The following is a 22,126-nucleotide window of genomic DNA, read 5'->3' on the forward strand; positions in this document are numbered from 1 at the left end:
TGAAATTAAGCATAAATTACGAGGGCATCTGTCTGTGACAAGAGGCAAGAGGAGGAGGCGCTTCAGTACCAGAGTCTCTCGGGCACTGCCTCTGCCTCTGATTTATATATTTTCGTTAATTAAAAATCGAAGTGTCGCTCCTCTGCTCGAGGGACTGACTGCCTGTCGTTCGTTCTTGCCACTTACCTTCTTCATGAATGTCATCACATTGGTTGGCAACATTTTGACAGCGTTTCCTTCTGGTGTTTTCCTCCCTCTGTGTGTGTTTAAAGTGCAATTAATCACGCATACGCCGTGTGTACGCTGTGTGCTCCTGTATGCTGCGCTTTGTTTCGGTTTTTTTGGTTGCTTTTTTGTTCGTTTTTGTGTTGTTGTTCAATGTACACAGAGACACACACTCGTAAGCCGCTTTAAGTCATTCCAATTTGAATGGGTTCTTCTGTTTGGTTTGTTCCTCCTCCTGCTGCTGCTGCTGCTGCATTTATCCTTGTTGCTGTTGTTGTTCTTGCTGCTGGCTTTGCTCGTTATGCCCTTCAATTTGATGGCCATTTTTCATTGGCCATGTAAATAGTAGGCATTGACATTGGGCATGCATTCAGCCTCTACTCTACATATTCTGGCTCGTTCGCTCCTTTGTTTCTCTCCTTTTTTCCGGCTGGCTGGCTGGCTGGCTTACTCTCGTTCCGATTGATTTATGGGCTCTCGCTTATGCCTCTCGCTTTAAGCCCCACTTATGTGCCGTACTTTTGGGCTTTTAATTAACTTTTTCCCATAATTCACAACTGTTGTTATTATTATTTGCGTTGCGTTGCGTTGCTGTTGCGTTCCTCCTGCAGCTGTGTTGTGTGTGTGGCCAGCGAAAACATGAAAATATACACAGAATAAGCAGAAAATTATAATTAGTCATTTGGCCAAAGGCAGAAGGAGGGAGGGTGAGGTAGAGCGGGCGAAAGTTTCGCTTAAAGTATAACCATAATGGGCCTCCCCGGCTTACACCGTACTTAACTTCGTTCCATAAATTTGCCTACGATAAGCATCGGCATTACACAGTGCCAGTCCCCAGACCCTGCCCGATCCCCAGCCCTTTCACACGCTCATGAATGCCGCGCCGTGGAAAACTGTGCTGAAAAGTCAAGCGTAGAAAGTTTATAAGGCGGAAATAATGTTCGTGTGTGTGTTTGTGCGTCGCCTGTGGCATGCAAGAAAGTCCTTTCGCGATAAACACTGACCTGCCGCCTGCCAAGTGGGTTAACGAAAGGAGCAGCAGCCACACCCCCAGGAAACTGATTTTCAATCAAAATTTGTATGCCCAGATTTGTTGTAGATGTTCCTCAACACTCTGAGTCCTGCTGCTGCTTAAATTTCACACCGAAACTATAGCTTATACCCCATAGATCATCAGATATTATCGATTTGCAGGGTGATATCTGTATAGCTACTGCAGCTCCTCCTCGCCCAATCGGCGCTTCCTGCCTTTGTTTCCCCCTCGCAACTGAAAGCCCGAACAAAGCTGCTGAGCTGCCGAGCTGCTGATGTGTGGGTCGTTGGTTGCTTTGTTGAGTCCTTAAGCTCCTGCTCATTCCGTACCCTCTCGAATCACAAAGCTTTGCAGAGAGCTTATCGGCCATTCACTGCAGTTCATTGGGGTAGCATTATAGGTCGGGGAGTGGAATAGCAGGGGCAAGGCAACTGCAGCTCATTGCGGTGGAGCATGGAGAATGGGGTGAACCCCAAAGGACTCTGCACGCTAGAGTGGAGGAGTCATGTGGCTTTGCATTTTCCGCCTGCAAATGGAATTATTAAATCAAATGACCCACAAGCGCAATTCAATTGTCGAGCATTTCGTTCTCGCTCGATTGCAGCTGCAATTTTCCATCTTCCACATGCAATGGGGTTAACATTTGCCTTGGCCCATTGCCCATTGCCCATTCCAATTCCCATTGCCATTGCTGTTGGCAGTTTGTTTAGTCATAGAGAAATTAAGGACTTTGCAGAGGGATTCATGGGGCTGGGCCACTCATTCAAGTTTCAAGTTGCAAAACTTTGGTCAAGAGGACCCCTTATCCCATGTCCTATCTCTCATTGAAACATTGAAAAAAGTTCATAAAAACCCATTGAAGCGCACTTCCGAGACGAGAAGAGTTTTGCACCCCAAGTATTGGACGGAAAGGATACTCTCGCGTGCATCCTCGCATCGATGGCATGACATGGGGAAACTGTGTTTACGCCAAATGAAATTCCTGACTTGCTAAATGAGCGCCGCTCAGCACACAGCGTGGAGGAGCAGCGCAAAACTTTTAAATTGTATTTTCAGTGGATAGGTTGGGGGCGGGTAAAATGCGAAAATTAGTTGCCGCTTGAAACTGTCAAAATGCCAGGCAGCAGCAACAGCAACGTTGCATTCCATGCAGCCAAATCACGGGGCAGCGCCATGATTTTTGGTGGAAAATGTACGAGCCAGAGTGGGAGGTGCAGAGAGTGTTACAAGTGCTTGTCCGCGGGACCACGACGACAAGCTTACACAAGGATGTGCTCATAAATTGTAACATTTCCATAGCTGGTGCTGCTGCTGCCGCTGCTGTTATTGGTGTTGCCAACGAGCATGAAATCACATGAACACACACAAGCACAGAGCGTGAGAGGCATGAGGAGAGCAGGAGGTTGTTCAGGGCAGGAGGCTGTTCACAGTAGAAGGCTGCTGAGAGTCGGAGGCTGTTCACAGTAGAAGGCTGTTCAGCGTAGAAGCCTGCTCAGAGCAAGGGACTGACTGTTCACAGTAAAAGCCTGCTCCAACCAGGAGGCTGCTTTTGGCTTGGCAAAGTTCCAGGCTGCCAGGCTGCCAGGCTGCCGAAAAACTTGGAGGGCTGCTTGCTTCCTGCCTGTGGTTGGCACACAGTTAATTAGCGCGAAATTGGGAAATTGCTGAAGGCATGAGCCGAAAGCCCAAAGCCAAAATGTAGCCAAAGCCAAAGACCAGAGAGAGCGACCCAGCCCAGGGCGAATGTATCGCCAACGAAATGCCTTCGCCCTCTTGCATGCTAATGAAACTGAAAACTGATCGCATTACCATTAGCGTTAAAGGTCAGCATATATGTGGGTGTGTGTGTGTGTTGGTAACACATGCATTAAGTTCCAAGTAAAGTCCGGCCAAGATTTATCACACGCACAATGGGCAAAGGACATGGAAATTGTCACGCACCAACAGTCAACAGGCAGGCACTAGGCAAAACCCACGCCGTAAATCAAATGAAATCGAAATGGAAATGTTTGAAACTAAAATAGAAGATGTAGGAGGAGCACCCACACCACACACCACATGTGTACCCACCACACACACATCTGCCTTTTGTTTCCTTTCTTTGCTCCCCCACATCTTCCCTTTGTTTTCTTTCTTTGCCCAGTCAATTTATTGCCGACTCATGTCACGCGGCGCAGTGTCAAAGTGAATTGTTGTGCCGGAAAGTACACACACACATGTACATATATGTGTGTGTGTGTGGGACACAAATTAAGTGCACGACAGTGCGAAAATAAATGGCAGCAAATATACAAAAAGACCTGCAAAGCAATTCTTCACACAAATGAAGCGCAACAGCAGCACGCGCTTGGCCAAGAGGGAAGGGAGGGACAAAAGCCAGAAACAGGAGCAGCCGCAGCAGCAGCTCCAATTGCAGTTGAGAAATCGCAGCGCAGTTCATAAATAAAACCGGACAGCAGGGTGCCCGTGTTCGTGTCCATGGCCGTGTCCATGCAGCAGGAGCAATACTGATGCTGATGTTGATGCGGATGCTGTTGCTGCTACCGAGACCCCATGAATGGGGCATGAATGAAGCGTTGTCAACAAAGCCAAACGATGGGGGGGGAGCGATAGACAAACTGGTGGGAGTGCCGTGCCACAAACCCTTTAACCCTCTCAGCCAACTCTCCTGTTGGCTGGCTGGCTGGCTGACTGCCTGCCTGCCTGCCTTGCCTTGTTGCTGTTGATTGTTGCCTTGTTAACACCCCTCAATGCTGCAGCAGTGCTTCCTCCTGCTGCTGCTGCTGCTGTTGCTTCTGTCTCTGTGTTTGTGTGACTTTATCTGTAGAACAAGCCACAAATGAATGCCACTTACTCCACTTGCAGTGCCAGCTAAGATGACATGCAACAAAAGGTGGTATGCCACTTGAAAAATAGCAGTAGATTATCGATCAGGCAAGAGGAAATGCATTTTGCCAGAGCGCAAGGGTAAATGAAGCACTGGCTAAAACCCTCCAAAGGACACTTTCACTCTCGCTGCCACTAGTTATTGTTGGGAAGGACTTTTAATGAACCTGCTGCTGTGGACCGCGGAGAGGGCTTTCTGTTTGCTTTCTAGCCCTGGGATTCGAGTGGACATCCGTTGTCAACGCCCGTTTCTAACTAATTGACAGAGATGGAGAGGGCCCTACATGATCTCTCACTCTCTCTCCCAGTCCCTTACCGCCTCTGGGTCTACATTCCTCCTGCTGCCTGGCTGCCTGGCTCCATGGCAAGGTTTAATTGCTGAGAATAAACAAAAGTGGGTGGAAATGTCATGGCTTGTCGCTTGTTGTGGGCTGACCGAACAGATTGCTGTCTGATTCTGATTCTGATTCTCATTTTCATTCTTATTCCGACTCGAAGCACACAGATGCTGCCGACACTCCCACTACGACTCGAACAGTCCCGTTTGCCATTTCCATTGACAATTTCCCTTTTCGGTAAAACAATTCCCATTCCCATGCAGGGCACGTACGCAACAACCAAATTAAATAAAACTACGCCCACCATTGCCAGCACCGCTCAGCTCCACACCGGAAAACCTCTAGCCTGAGTGCCAAACTCTTCCCCTCTGGTCCAACTGCAAGAACTGTAATGCAAACAAAGGCAGCGTTTGGTTTTGGCAATCGTTTAAAACTGCTGCCAAACTCAATTATTCAAATGGGCGTTGCTGGGGCGTGGCAAACGCCGCGGCACACACAACACACATGTGCTCAAGCCCCAAGTGCCACTCGCCTTGCGGTTTGCAATTTGACATTTAATCAAAGCGAAAACCCAACCGAAAATGCCACTCAGTGTTGCATGCCTCGATATCCATTCGAGTGCCGCTTTTTGCGGTCTGCTCTCTCCGTCTCCTGTTTGACGCGTTATCCTCGAAACTCGTGCCGCCTCCTGTTGTCGCCTGTTGCCTGACTTTCATCTTAATTGAAATCAAATCAAAGTGTTTTCACTTCACAAATGAAATTGTTTGCTGCTGCTGTTGCCTGGCTCTTGGCCATTGTTGATTTTTTTGGGCTGCCACAGTTGCTGCAGCAACTAATGACTGTCCATTGTTGTCGGGTCTCTCGATTTTACACTCAATTTGCTGGTATTGTGGCTTATTGTTTCATAAATTATTTATTAGAAAATTTTATTTGTTTTCTGCCTCTCTGTCTCGTGTGTGTCCCTCCTCCCTCCTCCTTCCGTCTGTCCTTCTGTCTGTCTGTCCCCCAAGGGAATTTAATTGCTTTGCTTTGCCCTGCGTTTATTTGATTATCAACAGGAATTGAGGATTGCTATTGGCATTGGGGATTGTGGATGGCGACTGTTTGGCAGTGGATACTGTCAACATTTGCCAGATGCCATGCCATGCCCCGCCAGTGCGTGTTTCGGGACTGGCAAAGTGATTTGGGGCCCATGATTATGAAACCAATATTAGTAGGAGGAATAGCCACGAATCCAAATGGAAAGGCCTATCTTTGTTTATGCAAAGCAACTGAAGCAAAACCAACGCTCAAAATGCAATTCCAGGATGTACATCAAACGGCAGCTTAACCAATATTAGGCATACGCCAAGTCTGCGATAGGGATACGAGTAGAATGTATTAAACACTCGGAGAAAATTGAAAGAGTAAAAGAAAACCATGGAAACATGAGTAAATGAATATCAATGTAAATATGAGAAATATTCCCTCCAAAAAATACATTTGAAGATCAATTTATTTCAATTATTTTCGAATTTGCAACAATTACTTCCATATTCAAGTCAAAAAGTAAGCGAAACCACTTTCTTGTTACACTTTCCACACTCAAAGCCAAATCTTTTGATTTCAACTTTTGTTTCAGGTATTTCTTTTCTCTGGGTGCACACATATCCGTTACTCTCCCTCCCCTGCCACCACTCCCCCCATGCAAATACAAAGCAATCCGAGTGCTCATTAACGCTTTGTAAAATGTGCAGCCTGGCGACCATTTTCTTGCATGACAGCACGCAATGGAGTCTCGCAATGCCACCACAGAGCGGGGAAAGTCTCGCAGTGCCAACACAGTGGCAGGGGACGGGGAAGCAGACGAGCAGGCGTGGGGTTGGGTGTCACATTTATGATGTCGCGTCGCGACGTGGCAACTCCTCATTAGTAATGCGTGAAATTCAACGCAGCAGCAACAGCAACAACAGCAACAGCCACGCCTCGTCTGTGGGGCTAAAGAGCCCGTCAGAGAGGGGGGCATAAAGGGTGAGTGGAGTTCGGAGCGGGAGTGCGGGGCAGTAATTGCCATCAATTTGGTTAGCAGCAACGCAGCTTTGTCATCAAATCGGCAAAAACCCAAGCCCGCAGCTTAATTTTCATCTAAATTTCGCCATTTTTGTATGCATCCGCTGAGTTATGCTCTTCAATTAGGAGCCACTGATACGCGCGCCACGGCTGTGGCTGTGGGGCATCGCCAAATTAAATCAAATGGCACAAAGAACAAAGAAACCAAAAACCGAAGGCCATAACAGGCCAAAAAAATAAAATAAAATAAAAACAAGAAAAGGCTTAATGGCCGTTAAGCGATGGCACGACCGCAAGGATGTTCCAAAAGGAGAGTGGAGGGTGAGAGAGTGACCGCAATTAATTAAACCACAAGGCGGTGGCAGCGGCGGTGGCACAACCGATGCCGCTGGCAATAAAAAATAATTATAATTATTTTTCCAGCAAAGCGCTTTAGCCAGCCAGAAAGTTGGAAAAACTTGACTGGGGTTAGAGCAGCATTTTATAGAATACAAAATGCAAATAAAATATCTAATATTAAGTGTGACGGCACATTTATTGTGCAATTAAATGCCACATGCCAGCTGCCATGAGCAGGGCCAAAGGTTAAGGCCTGTCAGACCGACCTTAGCTGCCGAAACATACATATTGGCCAAGTTAATTATTCACTTGCTTTGCGGGATTACACATATACATATAAGGTTGGGCCTATTGCACATTCATGAATGATACAGTACAGTCCGCATGTACAGTCCGTGCCAATGTCAATGTCAGGCGTCAGGCATCAGGCATGGGGCATCAAATGCCCCGAAAACTGTCGACCATGGCCATGGCCCCATGTCCTTGATGAACTTTAGCAGCGAAGCATCTAATGCGAATTCAATGTCGCCTCCCACTCTCGTGTCTTCAGCTCGTCCTTGGCAAGGACATGGCCTCGTGGCTCGTCAGCTCTTGCTGTTGCAGCAAAAGTCAATTAAAAATCTGAGCACAAACTAAATACAATTTGTCATAAATATGCAAAAGAGCGAAAATAGACTCAAATTTCATGCCCGACCTGTTTGTAGTTTCTTTTTGGGGCTTGTTCTGCTGATGATGTGATTTATTATGTGGGTTGTGGCTCGTACTCGTGGCATTATTCATGGTTCCCATCTATATGTAACCGTCCATGTGCTCGTAAACTGCATGTCTATGACATTCTTTGGCGCTATGTGTCGCCCCACGCTTGCTTGACAGCAGTCTCCTGCTGTCTCTGCTGTCATTACGTTTATTGTTATGCTAGTTGCTCGCTTGGATCCTTTTGTGCCCTGGCTGGTTGCTTACTTATCCCCGCAGAACATGTGTCTGTCTGACAGTCTGTCTTTCTGCCAGTCTCCCTTCTGTCTCTCTGCCTGCCTGTCCTCCCTTGCGGCGCCTTCAGCTGTCTGCAGCGGGAAACATTCTTTGCAGCCCAACACAAATGTTGAATTGCATGTGAAATATTTCTTTATAATACGTATCCCCATTTTATATGCAATATTTAAGCCCCTGGGGCGGAAAGGGGCTTCCCCCATGCCGTAAGGTCAAATGTCAGACAAATGTTTAATTCCCACAATCATTCCGGCTGCAAAATAATAAAATATTCAACATTTTATATGCATTTAATTTGATTGCATGCAGTAGAGTTTTCCACTGATATTTAAATGAAATTCAAGCTAATTCCATTCGGGTGGATCAGCGCCAATCATTGGACACGACTTTCCATAATTGATTCATAAAAATGCAACATGAATGATGCTTGATTTCTGACAAATTGAGGGACACATGCAAACAGCATTCCTTCCAGCAGCCTTTGATGTCGTCGCCCTATTAATTACAAACCCACACACACACACACAGAAGACCCTGAACCCAATCATAACACATATATTTAACATGCATATTAATCAAAGAGCGCCCGAAGGAAACTGGATATTGGATGTTGCCTGGCATTCTCTGGTTATTGAATCCCGCAATTTAAATTGATCCTCCACAGGCAATGCGCACAGCAATACATAATTGCTGCGGTTTGTCTGTTGAGGTGGAGTCGAAGGACTCCCTTATTCAACCACATCTTGCTGCCTCTTGGCCGGCATTGGATTCCTTGTGGTGGTGCCGATGCCGATGCCGGGGTGCCGGCTTCCACTTTGTACGCCTGTCCTCTCCAGGCGAACGGCACCAAAAACCTAATCATTTGCGCACAATAATCCCATCATTTGTAATGCACACACACATATACAGAGAGGGAAGCCAAACAAAGGAGTGCAGAGAGAGAAAAGAGTTCCAACATTCAAAAGATTTACAGCGCTATTGGAAATTGTGGAAAAGCAAGTGGTTTTTAGTCAGAGTCTTCAGCAACCTCCCAATTTTCCCATTTAAAAACCTCATATTTAATTTATACACAAGTTTTTCTCCCAGTGTAGTGTACAAATGTAAACACACTACGGTGTAAGCAGTCGTCAGAGCAAGGAGTAAAAGTAGGCCTCTCATCTGGCCATTGTGGCAACAAATTACCTGTGCGATTTGATTTCATTTCCGTTGTACTGTTGCTGCCACAGCTACTGCCACTGGCATGGCCTTCGTCTTCATCATCATCATCATGAGCATCATCATAATGGGATGCCTGCTGCTCGATTTGTGGCCTTTATGTCGATGTGCATTCGGTTTTTTGGCTTTCGATTTGAAATTCCGTGCTCCGTGATTAAAGTCAATCTGCAAGGATATATGTAAGGATGTAAGGAGTCTGGCATTAGACAGGCGGTCGGAATCCGAAATGCGGCGCATAAATCAAAATGTTATACGGTATATTCCTTCGGGCGGAACGAACTGCAATCAAGCAAGTTGGAAAGGTTTTCCCTTAAGCCGAGCAGCAAAAGGAATTCCATCAATTTTCCATTCCATTCTAATTCAATTGAATAGTTATTTTAATTTGATGCTTTGGCATTATAATTGCTGATTCTTGGCTATACATTTTCATTATTGTTTATTTCTCGGAATTCTACAATACTTTTAATTGTAGTTTGGATGATGTTTGCAACGAGTGTGGTCGGGAGGCTACCCGTAGGAGTGCCCGCCTCTTTATTAATACTTTATCACAACGCGGCGGCTGAGCATGGGCCTCCATTTGCAGCGGGTACTAAGTACCTACTAAGCCTTCGCCTAAGTGCTAGCGAGAGAGTGAGAGCCTCGTCCAAGTGGAGAAGGAAAAGTACGAAGTAAATTTCTCTCGTAAATTCGTGGAAAACTTTTCGACTGCTGTGGCATTTGTTTGGGGGGGAGGGACTGGCTGCCATTGCTGTGTCGTTTCTCTCGTAATTATGAAAGTTGTTCAAACTGCCTGCTGGGCTGCGGTCTACCCTTGGGGCATGGGCATACAGCTTCTTGACAATGGCAGACGCCTTCAAGTGTGCAACACAAAATTGTGTGGCACGGAAATTGGAGGCTTGGCATTCTCCGTTCGACGGGCAGGCAGGCAGGCAGGCAACTAATGATAGTGTCGGTATAATTTTTGGCACAGGACATCCTCATTATGTTTTCGCTTTGGAGTGGCAATGCAAAAAGTTTTGCTTTTGCTTTGGCTTTTGCCGCTGCCTCTGCCTGTTGTTGAAAGTTTATTTAAATTAGTAAATGGGCAGCGGTGGCAGTCCTTCTGCTGCTGGATAGTTGTTTTCCCGGAAGTCGTCAATGTCAGTGGCAGAATGGTAGAGTGGCACAGAGTGGCCGTGGCAGGCAGCCCACGGCCTTGGCCAATTCGTCGACAGCTCTGACAAAGGCAAGAGCATAAATTAGCACAGACGCAGAGAGGGAGAGGGGGAAACTTAAGCCCATGAAGCATACGCACTGACACGGACACCGACCGACGCTATGAGGATGGCTCTGAATTTTCTACGAAACTTTTATCAAGCTTCAAGTCCAAGTCAAAGTCCATTTTCGACAGCTTCAAAGTCACTCAAGCACACGAGTCAGGGCCTAAAACTTGGCCAAAAGTCTGATCGTAGGCGAAATTATGTATGGAAAATTCATTCAAATTTGTCGGGACAAGTCAGTGAGACAGACATCCTGTAGGCGGAGTAGGACTCCTCATACTCGCACTCGCATTGGACGTGCTTGGGGGAGACGTACCCTGGGGAAGGAAACTCAACTCTCGGCCACGTAGCCACTTCACTTCTCTCTGTTAACTTGTTTTTGTTCAATCAACAATAAAGCTATATCTATCCACAGCCATCGTTGGTGCTGTAGTCCTCGCACCGCCCTGGCTGTGTTTGTCTAAGCTCAGTGGAGTGTGGCACAGATATTTGCGCCCGATATGCGTTCAAGCAACAGCAGCAAGCAGCACATTTCGGGTTAAGGCTCAGCACAGTCCCCGACCTCCCTATTCCTAAATGACTGTATCCACTCCATATCCATGGAATATGACACAGAGAGTACTTGCTGTCGTTCTGGATAGAGCAATAACCAGGCAGGCAGGCAGGCAGCCAGACAGGCAACATCTTTTCCCATCTAATGAGCCTTCCGAGTCGTCGCCGGATTCCCCGTCCCTGTTCGTGAGGGAGCAACTTCCTCTCTATGCCAGCCGGATGTGCACCGGACACACGTGTGCGCCTTTGATTTCGAATATTCTTTGACAAAAGAAATTAGTTTCACATTAGGATTAGGGGTTCCCCCCCAAACATTAAATATTAAAGCAATTGCCAGGCAAAGTTATGGCAGCAAGCGCTCGCTGCGTGTGGCATGTGGCCATGGAAAAGTGCATAAAAAATTGCAGGAAGTGGAAAGTTTTTAATCTAATCAGCAAATTCCATATCCCACATGCCACACTGGTGGTGGGTCACATGGTGACTGCAGCTACAGCTTCAGCTCAAAAGTGGTTTCCAGGGAAAATGCATTCCTCCCGCCTGTGGTCCACACGTTTTTCACCAGCCCCAGCCAGCCACATTTTTCCTCAAAACCCAGCAAAAAACTTGTTTCATGAACCGAGAACTCTGTTTTTTTTTTCTGCTGCTTCCATATTCTGTGGTCAGCGCTCAACGAGGCGTATGGATCCCTTTCGTTGGGGTGCTGGCTTTTGCTTTGGAGGGTGTGGGTGTGGGTGTGAGTGCGGGTGCGCGTTGACGGCACAGTTTCACAAATGATTTCACATTTTTGCATAAATAAATGTCAAGTGTGCGTCGGGTCGTGTGCTGACAGTTTTCTAATAAACCCCAAAGAGATGGAGATAGAGAAACAGGATAATCAGCGCCCCGCACACAGCACACAGGACACAGGACAGCGGCAGGGGGTTGGCTAAAGGAGTCCAAGGGAGTCCAAGCAACAAGTAGAACGACATCTGTGGGGTCTGTATCTGTGTCTCTGGGTCTCTGTGTCCCCTGTCCACTTTCCGCTTAGCAATAATAATAACCTTGGCTGCCTGCCATGAGAGATGCCATCCATTTTTCAATGTGTGTGTGTGTGCCAGAGGGAGAGGGAGCGCCCCAGTGCTCTCTCATGTGTGTGCGGGAGAATGTGTGTGGCTGAATGGTAGGGAATTCCTTCTACCCATATGAAAATGACAATTTCCATTGCCACTACTACAGAGAGCCTCCACCACGACACTCGACACTGCCTGCTCCTCCCTCCTTATGTTGCTGTTGCTTCTGTTGCTGCTGTGCCTTGGGTGCCTTTGGTTATTTTAGGATTGCTCTGGCAACGGCAACGGGCCGACAACGTTGGCAATTTTAATAATGTTTACTCAAGGCGTAGCCTTAGATCATCTGCCCTACCCCCTCGGGCTGTGGTCTTCCACCATGCTCAATGTCTATGCGAAAATAAATAAATAACAAGAGCGGAAGAGAGAGAGAAAGAGAGAGCGCATAAAAGCAGCGAAAAGAAAGGGAAATGGGTAAGAAATTGTAGCATACTTATGCGGGCATAGCACAATGGAACCCTTACACAAACAGCAGCAATGCAGCAGCGAGTAGCTGGGTGAAGCCTCCTCTCCTCCTCCTCGAGTGTGTGCAACGAATGACAGCCGCTGCTTCTGCTTCTCCTTCTACTTGTAAATGGGGAGAAAATGCCAAGAGCCTAATAAGCTGGCCCCATAAGATGCAGCGCCATGGCTATTGCAACAGAATAACTGACAATTCCGGACAGCCAACAAATGCTACGTGTCCGGGTTCTGGGCACCCCCATTAAGGCCATAAATTATACTACCTTCCCCACGATCCCTTCCTCAGTGGAAAATAGTCTGTCCAAAAGTCACATTATCCCTTTGGCAGCAGCAGCAGCAGCAACGACATAACATTTATATAAATAACATTTTAAGCTGCCACTTGCTGCAGCTGCTGCCTAATGAGCGGATTAAAGTGCCCACGATGGTGGGAGCTCTCGAGTCCAGACTTCCAAGTTCTAAATGCTTCAATGTCTAGCAACAACAGTTTCTGTCTTTCGCACGGACAACTAAATTTCTGCTGTTGCTCTGCTCGTTCTGCGAAAAACCTTACAATGCAAATGAAAAATCCATCAGAGCTGGCAGCAGCAAAGACACAACGACAAAATAATAAAAAGGATGCAGCCACAATGGAAATGCGTTTTCTGGGCATCTGCAGGATTTCCCTTAAACAGAATAGAATTCTGGCATTGACCAACATTTCTTGGTAATCAGAAATTAATATTCCAAAGGAATATTCCTTACATTTTTACGCAATAAAAGGGAGGAATGCATATCCCTCACAATTTTCTGTTGCAATCAGAGTTGAATCTTTTCATCAATTTTGTGAATATTTCTGAGTATGGAATTGCAGTGGTTCTTTTGTTATCATTTCTGGAAGCAGCATAGATTTCGTTTTCAAACACACATTGCTTATACGTAACTTTTGTTTAAGCCACATATAGAGCTGGGTAGACACAGTAAATAGAAATAGAAAGGCAGAGAGAAGAGCCAAGCTGAGAATTGTGAATCAAGAAACAAAGAAGGTTCCATTTTGTTTGATAAAAGGATTTGAAGGCTCCCCTCACACAAGAGCCACACACGAGGCGTGTGTGGAAACACAGAAAAATATTGCCGTTGATGCGTTTATATTGGAAATTATTGATTTACCTGCTATCAAAAGACAGCTGCTGCCACACTCGTACTTGTGCCTTGGTCGTGGGCTTAGTCCTGGGTTTAGTCCTGTGCCTGCTTCTGTTTCTGCTTCTGTCTTGCTTCCCGTATTTGTATTGTTATTTGTTCTGGTGCCACAGACTCACTTTCGCTACCAGCAGGAGTGCCAGCCTGCCTGCCTGCCTGTATTTGATGTTGCCCCATAAACGCAATAATCAATACAAGGCTTTACAGCGCTCCTGCCCAAAGACAGGGGCGGAGCCTCAACAAGTGCTGCCACATCATTAACATTTGCCCCGCTACATACGCGTATTTATCAAGTCACGTTTTCGTTGTTAAATTTTGATCATATTTTTCCCGACTTTTGCTTCAGGCTTTAAGTTCCTGCTGGGTTTGAGGTTTTTTTCCCTGGTTTATTTTAAGCTGTGCTAATAATTCACGTCGCAAGTGTGAGCTTTCGCTCACATTTTTCGACTTAATAAGCTGACAGGAGAGCAGTCAATCAGTGTCCTCCTTGCACACGCACCCACGCACGCTGCCTGCCTGGGTGCCTGCCACACGGAGCGTGTGCCATTCATTCATCAGTGGGAGAATGCCTCGTTTTCCTCACATTTTTAGTGCCCCCCAAAACTGTAGCTTTAATTAGCTCTAAAGTCAGGAGTTCATGGAGTGTGGGTGGAGGAAACCAGATTTCATGGCCTCGCACATGTTGCAAATGCAAATGAAAATGCTCTTTGACTGGCTGGGAGTGAGTGTGTGTGAGTGAGTGTGATAACACAGCTCATAAAATCTACCAACTAATGTGGCACCTACCTACCTACCACCCACAAGTGCTGCCTGTTGCTTAAAGGGGAAACCGGAGGGAAGTGGGTGTGTCCTTCCCCTCCATCTGCTCCTTCTGTTTGTGCAAAATGTTACTTTGCGCAAAATTATGCAAATTTGATGTGCGTTTTGTTAGCAAGAGAAATGAGTGCGGGTGTTGGCCCCCCGCTGCTGTCACCCGCTGTGTGTGTGTGTGGCAGCGTGTGTGGTGGTGGCTGCACCACATGCCGTCGTAGAGCACTGAGCAAACAAATGTTCATCGTGCAGGTTCTCTTGGACAGCAGCAGCAGCAGCAGGCCAAAGTGCATGGCAAACAGAGCAACTTAAAATAAAGCAAACACAAAACTTGAAGCTGGCACAAATCCCCCCCTTTTAGCCCCCCTTACCAAGGCACAAACATTTGTCGACCAATTTGATGTTGAGCAATCTTGTTAATTTCCACAGAAAACTTTAAGGCAGGATTCCTCCTACTCCTCTTTCTCTCTCGCCCTCTGTGGAATCAATGTTTTCCATGAAATTCCACAGCCGGGGGAAAAGTGCCTAAGAAAATGTCTAGGCGCTAATCTGATCAAAGCGAGGCAGCTGGAAAAACAACGAAACAATTTTTGCACTAAATGGAAGAAAAACAGTCGCAAGGCGCTGGGGAAGTGGAAAACTTTCGGCTCGGAAAAACGCTTATCCGCATGCAAGGCAGGCAACTTGTAAGTGGAAACCGCTCTATAATACACACACATACACACACACTGGCACAAACGTACACTCACATGCAGGCAAATAAACTGCTCATTATTATGTAAAGTTTTCACTCTCCCTCACTCTCTCTCTTCTCCCTTCTCTCTCTTTTCGGTGGAGCAAGTGTAAGTTGAGCACAACTCAAGGTCCGCCAGAAGAAGCAACAGCCTCGAAGAAATTTCCTCCAGCCCTCCCCCCAGACAACCGAACTTTTGGTTATAATTGGCCTTTTGTAAGAGGAGAACCCAATGGCCGTTTTGTGTGTGTGTGTGGCGTGTGGCACATATGGAGAATGGAATAAGAGACTGCCGATGACTGGTCAATGCTTTATATTTCGCATCCGGGATTTTGACTCTCAACCCTCGAGTCTTCTTTTGGCACACAGAAATGACTGCACATAAAATGTACACACGGAGAAAAAAGCAGTGAGATTTATAATAATTTGCAATTGGATTTCGAAATTTATAGAACCAATTAACTTGCTTTGTGAGTTGCTTGCAAAAAGACAGTGTACAAAATAAAGAAAATATTTGATTTAATTCAATTGCATATCTAAAAAAATAAATAAATATAAATAATACGTTTATGTTTATCTAAAAATTAATTCCTTTTCATTTGCCTTCGCTTGGTATTTCTTTTTTGGTCTGGCATTTTTCCCTGTGAGCTTCGTACTCGCATGAAATTCTCTCTCTTTTCTGGCGAAATACGAAATTCAATTGGAATGAAATTTGCCCAAAAATGGCGCTTAATGCGGCAGAAAATTTCGCCGAGCCATGAAAACTGAAGCAGAGTGCTGTCTAAAAATGTACACGAAAATGCATGGCACATACGAATATGATTTATGGTACATACTCGTACCGTCCCTGAAGAAAAGTTGCGACTGAGTTTCGAGCTCTGGTGTTTGGCTTGTCAATTTTCAAGCAACGACTGTGGCGATAAGACAAACGACAACGAGGAGGACGGCTGCGACGAACGACGACCGAAGACGAGACGAAGGGCTGGCCGCCCCGGCAATCATCAGCATATGCACGGCCACGCCAAACAAACACAAACAAAGAACGCACAGACACAGCCATGCACAGCGACATGCACAGACATGTTCGCTTACGCGAATATGCAAATGAAAGCGCCGTTAAACATGCCAGCAAAACACGCCTCAAAAACCAACTGGCAACAGGGCCCTAGCCCCCAAGGCAGCTGAGCGGGGGGGATGAGGATTTCATGGCAGGAGGATGAGGAAGAGGATGAGGGGAGGAGGCAACACAAAACCAAAACGTAATTGCCTCGTTTCATTTTTAATAACTGTCAATCCTTTTGGCTCTTTGGGTGCGGCAATTGCCGAAAACTGGCACAAACCGCCTTCTAATTTGCGCTCTGCTCTGCATACACATGTGTGACTGTGTTTTTGTGTGCGTAGCAGAACCGCAACAGCCACAGTCATGAAAAGAGAAACAACAAATGGAGAACAAAAAATGTGGATAACACAGTCAACAGTGGGTAGAAAAACGAACAGAGGCATGTACAAGGAGTATTGTTAGATATGTAGAATAGACAACATTACGACTATAAAATACCCGCTAATGGGGCAAAAGCTATTTTAACAGCCAGTCGTAAAAACAGAAGAGCGGAAAACATAAGGTTAGCCACATGCATAGCAGATTGTGTTCATTCTGGCTTCAATATTGCGTTAGCATATGAAAATCATCTGTAATTCATGTATAATTATTAAGTGAACAACATAATACGAGCCACAATTTTCCATAGTTTTTCTCTATCTTTCTATCCCCTTGAATGAATAATGGTGAGCTTTGCAGGCTTTGAACTGCCATAAATAAGATTTCGTAGTTATACTTTCAAGACTTTAAAAGTTATAAATACAGCTTTTTGTTGCACTGCGAAGCAAAGTTCAAGGATAAATTCTACGAGAACAAGGTGTTCATACAGACAGACATACAGACACGCCTGCCTCACACTCTGCTCTAGTTACACATCAATAATCCAATTCTAAGAAACTCTTTCTTCAGTTTATCACAAACATTTGCACAAATACAACATGCCTCCCCCTTTCTACCCAATAACCAGAAAAAAGGGGGAAACAGAAAACTGAATTGCCAACAAAAAAAGTTTATTTTACTTGGAAGCAGGATGTGTGGCTGCATTGGATAATACTACCCTTTGCCACGTTATGGGAAAAGTACTGCCAATCAAACTGAAATTTCGTTTCATTTCAGAGTAAATATCCAAAGATAAGAAATGGCTGCCCCATTCGATTGGTACTCAAATTGAAGCGGATATTAAGGCACTGATACGAATAGAACGAACTTCAAGGGAGTACTAAAGCCACAAAAACGGAGGTTTACTCTGTCCAAAAAGGGTATTTTATTGTCAACGAACCGCAAATAGTTTTTATCCCATTTCCCTCGAGTTTTTACAGCGCTTTTGGGAGGAAAAAGGCAAAACTTTTCCACAGCACAGCTCGTTTGATAAATGTTTGTGCCAACTTTTCGACCAAACTGTTGCTCTGGCCCTGGCTTTTGGGTTTGGGTTTGGGTTTGGGTTTTCCACTGCCATTGCATTGTACACTCCGTACGGAGTGGCGATATCAGTGGATGTCAGGCCAGGCAGTCAGCCCTGCACTGCTATGCGGTCAAAGAAGAGCAAAAAAATAATGGTGAAATTTACTTAAAACTTTAAGCAAACAGCTCTCGATCCGAGGAGCAGCAATATTTCCTGCCTGCCTGCCTGCCTGCCTGCCAGACTGCCAGCCAGGATATTCGTGCCTTCGCTATGCCTGGCCTTGGCTCTAAGCCTGGGCCCTTGGACTGTCAGAAGTTTGGCCTCTTATGCTAACCTTTCGGCTTAAAGGTTACACCTTACCTTTCTCCTTCCTTTCTTTTAGTTTGTGCATTTCTTTACATTTTTTTTTTTTGTGGGCTGTTTTTTAAGTTTCGGTTTAGCCTGTTGCCTCGTGTACCCTGTACCCTGCCGGGCAAGCAGCACATGCATTAATCATTTGCGAGTACACAGGAAACGGAAGGGCAGCGGCACAGGGGAAAGGGATTTGAGATTCCGGTTCAAAAGTGCCAAACTTCGACCCTGGGGGCGCCAATTACATTAATCAAATGTAAAAACGTTAAACGTAAGCTGCACTCATAACACAAAATTCTGGTCTGCGCTGGGCCCCGGCTCAAATATTTCATTAGGCCAACAATCCATCCACGCCCCCATCTGCCAGCTAGGCAGCCAGCCCCCATCATTCTATTTCATTTCCATGCGCAGCAAAAATCTACTAGCCGGGACCTTTGAAAGGGCATAAAATGTCAATTTTCCGCAGAGCCCAGAGCCGGGAGAGCGGAGCCAAACAATGCGGCAAATTTTTGTTTGCCCGGCAAAGGGTGGGAGGGCTGCTGGGGGGACCGTTGAGCCATTATCAGCTGCTTTGAGAGATTACACAATTGGGTAGAAAACGAGAAGAGAGGTAGAGGTAGCAGATAGAGGTGGTGCTTTGAGTTGGACGCGGGTCAGGGTCGCGTTTAACAAAATGCAAACATGAGACAGGGCCAGGGCTAGGACTACGACCAGGGCCAGAGCCCAGCAACGCCATGAAATATCTACCTTCTGCTGGTGTCTCCTTCTCTCTGTGTCTCTCTTTCTGTGTGTGTGTGTGTGTGTGTGTGTCCCGGATATTAAGGTTAGTCCGCGTAACGGTAATGGCAATGCTAACAGCCGTCGGCCATCACACAGTTTCACCAGAATGAGAAAAGAGACTCCCAAATGGCACAAGGAAATTGTAAAATTTGTTACATTTTGTCTATGTCAAGCGGCTGTGCTGCCAGCGAATAGAAATCTGAAGAGAGAAATCAGTGGTACACTTTGGCACCGTTTCACAGCGTTGGATGGATTAATTTCTTTCGTGGTGCGGCATGGATTAATTTTATTTCATTTTTCCAAAGCTCATAGAAAAGTTTGGCTTATATTTCCGCTCTTTTTTGCTGGTCTTTCCCTTAAATAAATCCTGAATTTTAAAGAATATTTTTAAAGCTACTCTGACACAGCTGCGGGTCTGTGCCACCTCCTCTCCACTTTAATTTCTCTTTCCAACACAAAAATCTTCAAGTTCGAAACATAATTCCTTCATAATTATTCCGTTTATAGTCACATGTTGTGTAGGAAAATAAATTTCCATTAGCTCACATTTTGCACTACTATTTGTTTGGCTTGTGAAATGTGTAGACTCGTTTTTTGCAGCACACTCATTCCCATTACCATTCCTTATTCACATATGCAAATTAGTACCTGAGCGCACAGTGAGTAAACATTTTAATTGAGAATTGAGTCGAGCGGCAGCCACAGGAGTAAATAGAGGAGTGGCCCCCAAAGCGACGATGACGATGACTGCAAACGACATATTTGAGGGTTCTGATGCATGACCGAGGAGGCATGTGGCATGTGGCAGGAGGCATGAGGCTGCTGCACACTACCTCCTTTAAAAGCCATTTGATTTTGATTTTTTTTGTGTGCATAAAATCCTGCACTTTGCATGCAAAAAACTTTCGAGAAAAATGCCAGGGCCAGTAAAATTCAATTAATTACATTCCACTCATACTCTTTCTGGTTTACTTTCTCTCTCTCGGACTATGTGTGTGTGGCAAACAATTTGTGTATAGTCTGTCGTCGGCAGAGAAAAAAATATAAATACATACAACAAATGTATGCTCAGCGACTTATTTAAAAATGTTAAATAAATATTTGCGTCTGTGGCCAGGCATCATTCGCTTTACTCGTATTTGCGTCGCTGGTTATTTGCTTTTATACATTTTTTATCTGCAGATACCCACGCCCCCACACCGTATAGTCCAGCTTGAAATGATTCCATGGAAAAACATGGTACGGCCCCTGCGTTCACTTTGCTGCTTTATTAAAAATTGTTGTGCAAATGAAGCGGCAATTTTTGGTATTTTGCATTTCCACAGAAGGCAGGCTGGCAGGACAGGGCAGGGAAGGCGGCAGGGATCACTGCCACGGGGAGTTATTCATTCATTATTCAGAGCACACCGAAAAAAGCCAAAGCTAAATCAGAGGTGCCTCCAGGAAGAGCTGGGGCAGCAGCCGGAGCGTCTGAGGAATAAAGTTAATTAATTTTTGCTTTTGATTAAAAGCCAACCAGAATGCGCTGCGGTAGGGCAAAACAAAAGGCTTAGACATCAGCACCCATGCGTGTCCTTTATGGGGGCTGAGAGATGACATCCTGTGTGTGTGTGTGTGTGTGGCAGCACTGGCATGTCCTGTCAGGGGGAAAGTGTTTGCATGGCTTCGAATATGATAAAGGCCTGGTACGGTACGTGCCCCGAGAGCGTGTACAACATTCCTAAACACTTTCACTCTGGAGACATTAATGAATATGTTTCGACAGGCAGGACCGACAGACAGAGAGACAGGACAGCAAAAGAGATGGACATACACATATCGCCCCCCCTCAGTGGCCATGGTGATAGCAACAGAGAGGGACAGAGACAAGAGACACCGAGTTATTTAAAATGCCATTAAGCTTCAAGTGAGACAGGCCGAGAGAGATGGGCAGCTGGCTGGCTGGCTGTCAGAAGATCGCCTGCTGTCCCATCCACTGGTTGCTCCTGCCACTCCGATGTTGCTGCCACAACGCGGGCGGCTGTGGAGCTGTCAGCACGGATAACTGTTGCTGTCAGGATTACGGGCTCTTGTCATATTATATATTATAGAGTATTTTATTTGCTTTCAATTAAAATACGTGTGTCACTCGGCTGCGCATATAAATTGCCAACAAAATAAGACGCCAAATTATGCAAACGAGGTGAACAAGAATGGGGGAGATTTCCTCCACATGCCACCCCCCTGGGTCGTCCCCCTAGCTCGTCACTGCTTTGCTTTTGTGTTGTTTTTGAATCTGAAATTAGTTTTTTCTTACTCAATTTGCATATCGTGGCCCGCCGTATCGTGGGCAAAAACAGGAAAAACTAAACAACTTTGTTTACTCCTTTTAAATGCCAAATGGAAAACCAATGGAAATTGCCCAAAACATGCCACCAATAATAATATTTGAATTATTGTAAATAGATGTACGAAAAATATGTCAGAGAGATATCAAAATAAATATCAAAATTTGTTTAGTTTAATATGTAAATAAATATGCAAATAATTTATGAAAACAACAAAAACTTCTGTCAAATTATGTGTTTCCACAATTTTTAGAAAAGTTTTGTTGTTGTTTTGAGAAGTTTTAAATGGCATGAGCTTTCCTTTATAAAAATTCAATTCAATTTAAAACAACAAAAATACTCCCATGAAAACTTTCCTAAAACTTCTTTAAATATACATTCATGTATTTTCATTTCCCTACAAGTTTTTTTCTTTCTATTCCTATCATTTTTGTTACATATTTAAAATTTCAATAAGCTGCACTTTTGGGTAATAAAAAATCAAGCAAATATTATCGCTAATGTCCCTCGGAGTGGCTTTAATGGCAGCAGCTAATGTCCTTTTGTTTTGTTGCTTGTGCTTTCTGTTTGAGTGGACAAAATGCTTATTACTGATTGATAAGAATCTAAATTAAAATGGCATAATAAAAGCACTTTGGTGCAGACTTTAGCCAGACAGAGCAGGGCTCCGGATCCGGGATCCAGGTGCCCCACCGTGGAGTTCGTGGTTCGTAAACTTTGCCACTTGGATTAGGGCCCAAGAGTAATGACAGTCGGCCAGCCAAGCCCCCACCCAGGTCCCTGGACAGCTCTGGCGCGTCCACTCTTTGGCAGGCATTTGGTAATCCTCACACCCAGAAACGAGAAACTGCTGCCCCATCACTCCCATTCTGGTTGATTGCCATCGATACGGGAGGCCAGTCACGTTCATAAAGTCTCAATCGCAACTGAAACTCCATGCAGCAGGTGGAGGAGACAGCTTAAAGCCCAGGAAAAGTCCAAGTCCACGTTAACT

General features: G+C 45.4%; 1 protein-coding gene across 4 annotated transcripts in view; it reads right to left on the reverse strand.

Annotated features, from left to right (window-relative positions):
- LOC117893140 (regulating synaptic membrane exocytosis protein 2) overlaps nucleotides 1-22,126 on the reverse strand; it is a 66,426-nt gene that overhangs the window by 36,764 nt on the left and 7,536 nt on the right. For 3 of the 4 annotated variants that reach the window (XM_034799596.1, XM_034799595.1, XM_034799598.1), the window contains exons 3-4: nucleotides 9,040-9,237; nucleotides 187-836 (exon numbers count right to left, since the gene is read on the reverse strand). In XM_034799596.1, the coding sequence (XP_034655487.1) occupies nucleotides 187-222 (36 nt within the window). In that variant the 5' untranslated portion in view covers nucleotides 223-836; nucleotides 9,040-9,237. The remainder of the gene's footprint in view (nucleotides 1-186; nucleotides 837-9,039; nucleotides 9,238-22,126) is intronic. The other variant, XM_034799597.1, reaches the window with a different exon arrangement.

Source organism: Drosophila subobscura, chromosome J (assembly GCF_008121235.1).
Source record: "Drosophila subobscura isolate 14011-0131.10 chromosome J, UCBerk_Dsub_1.0, whole genome shotgun sequence".
Taxonomy (NCBI): Eukaryota; Metazoa; Arthropoda; class Insecta; order Diptera; family Drosophilidae; genus Drosophila; species Drosophila subobscura.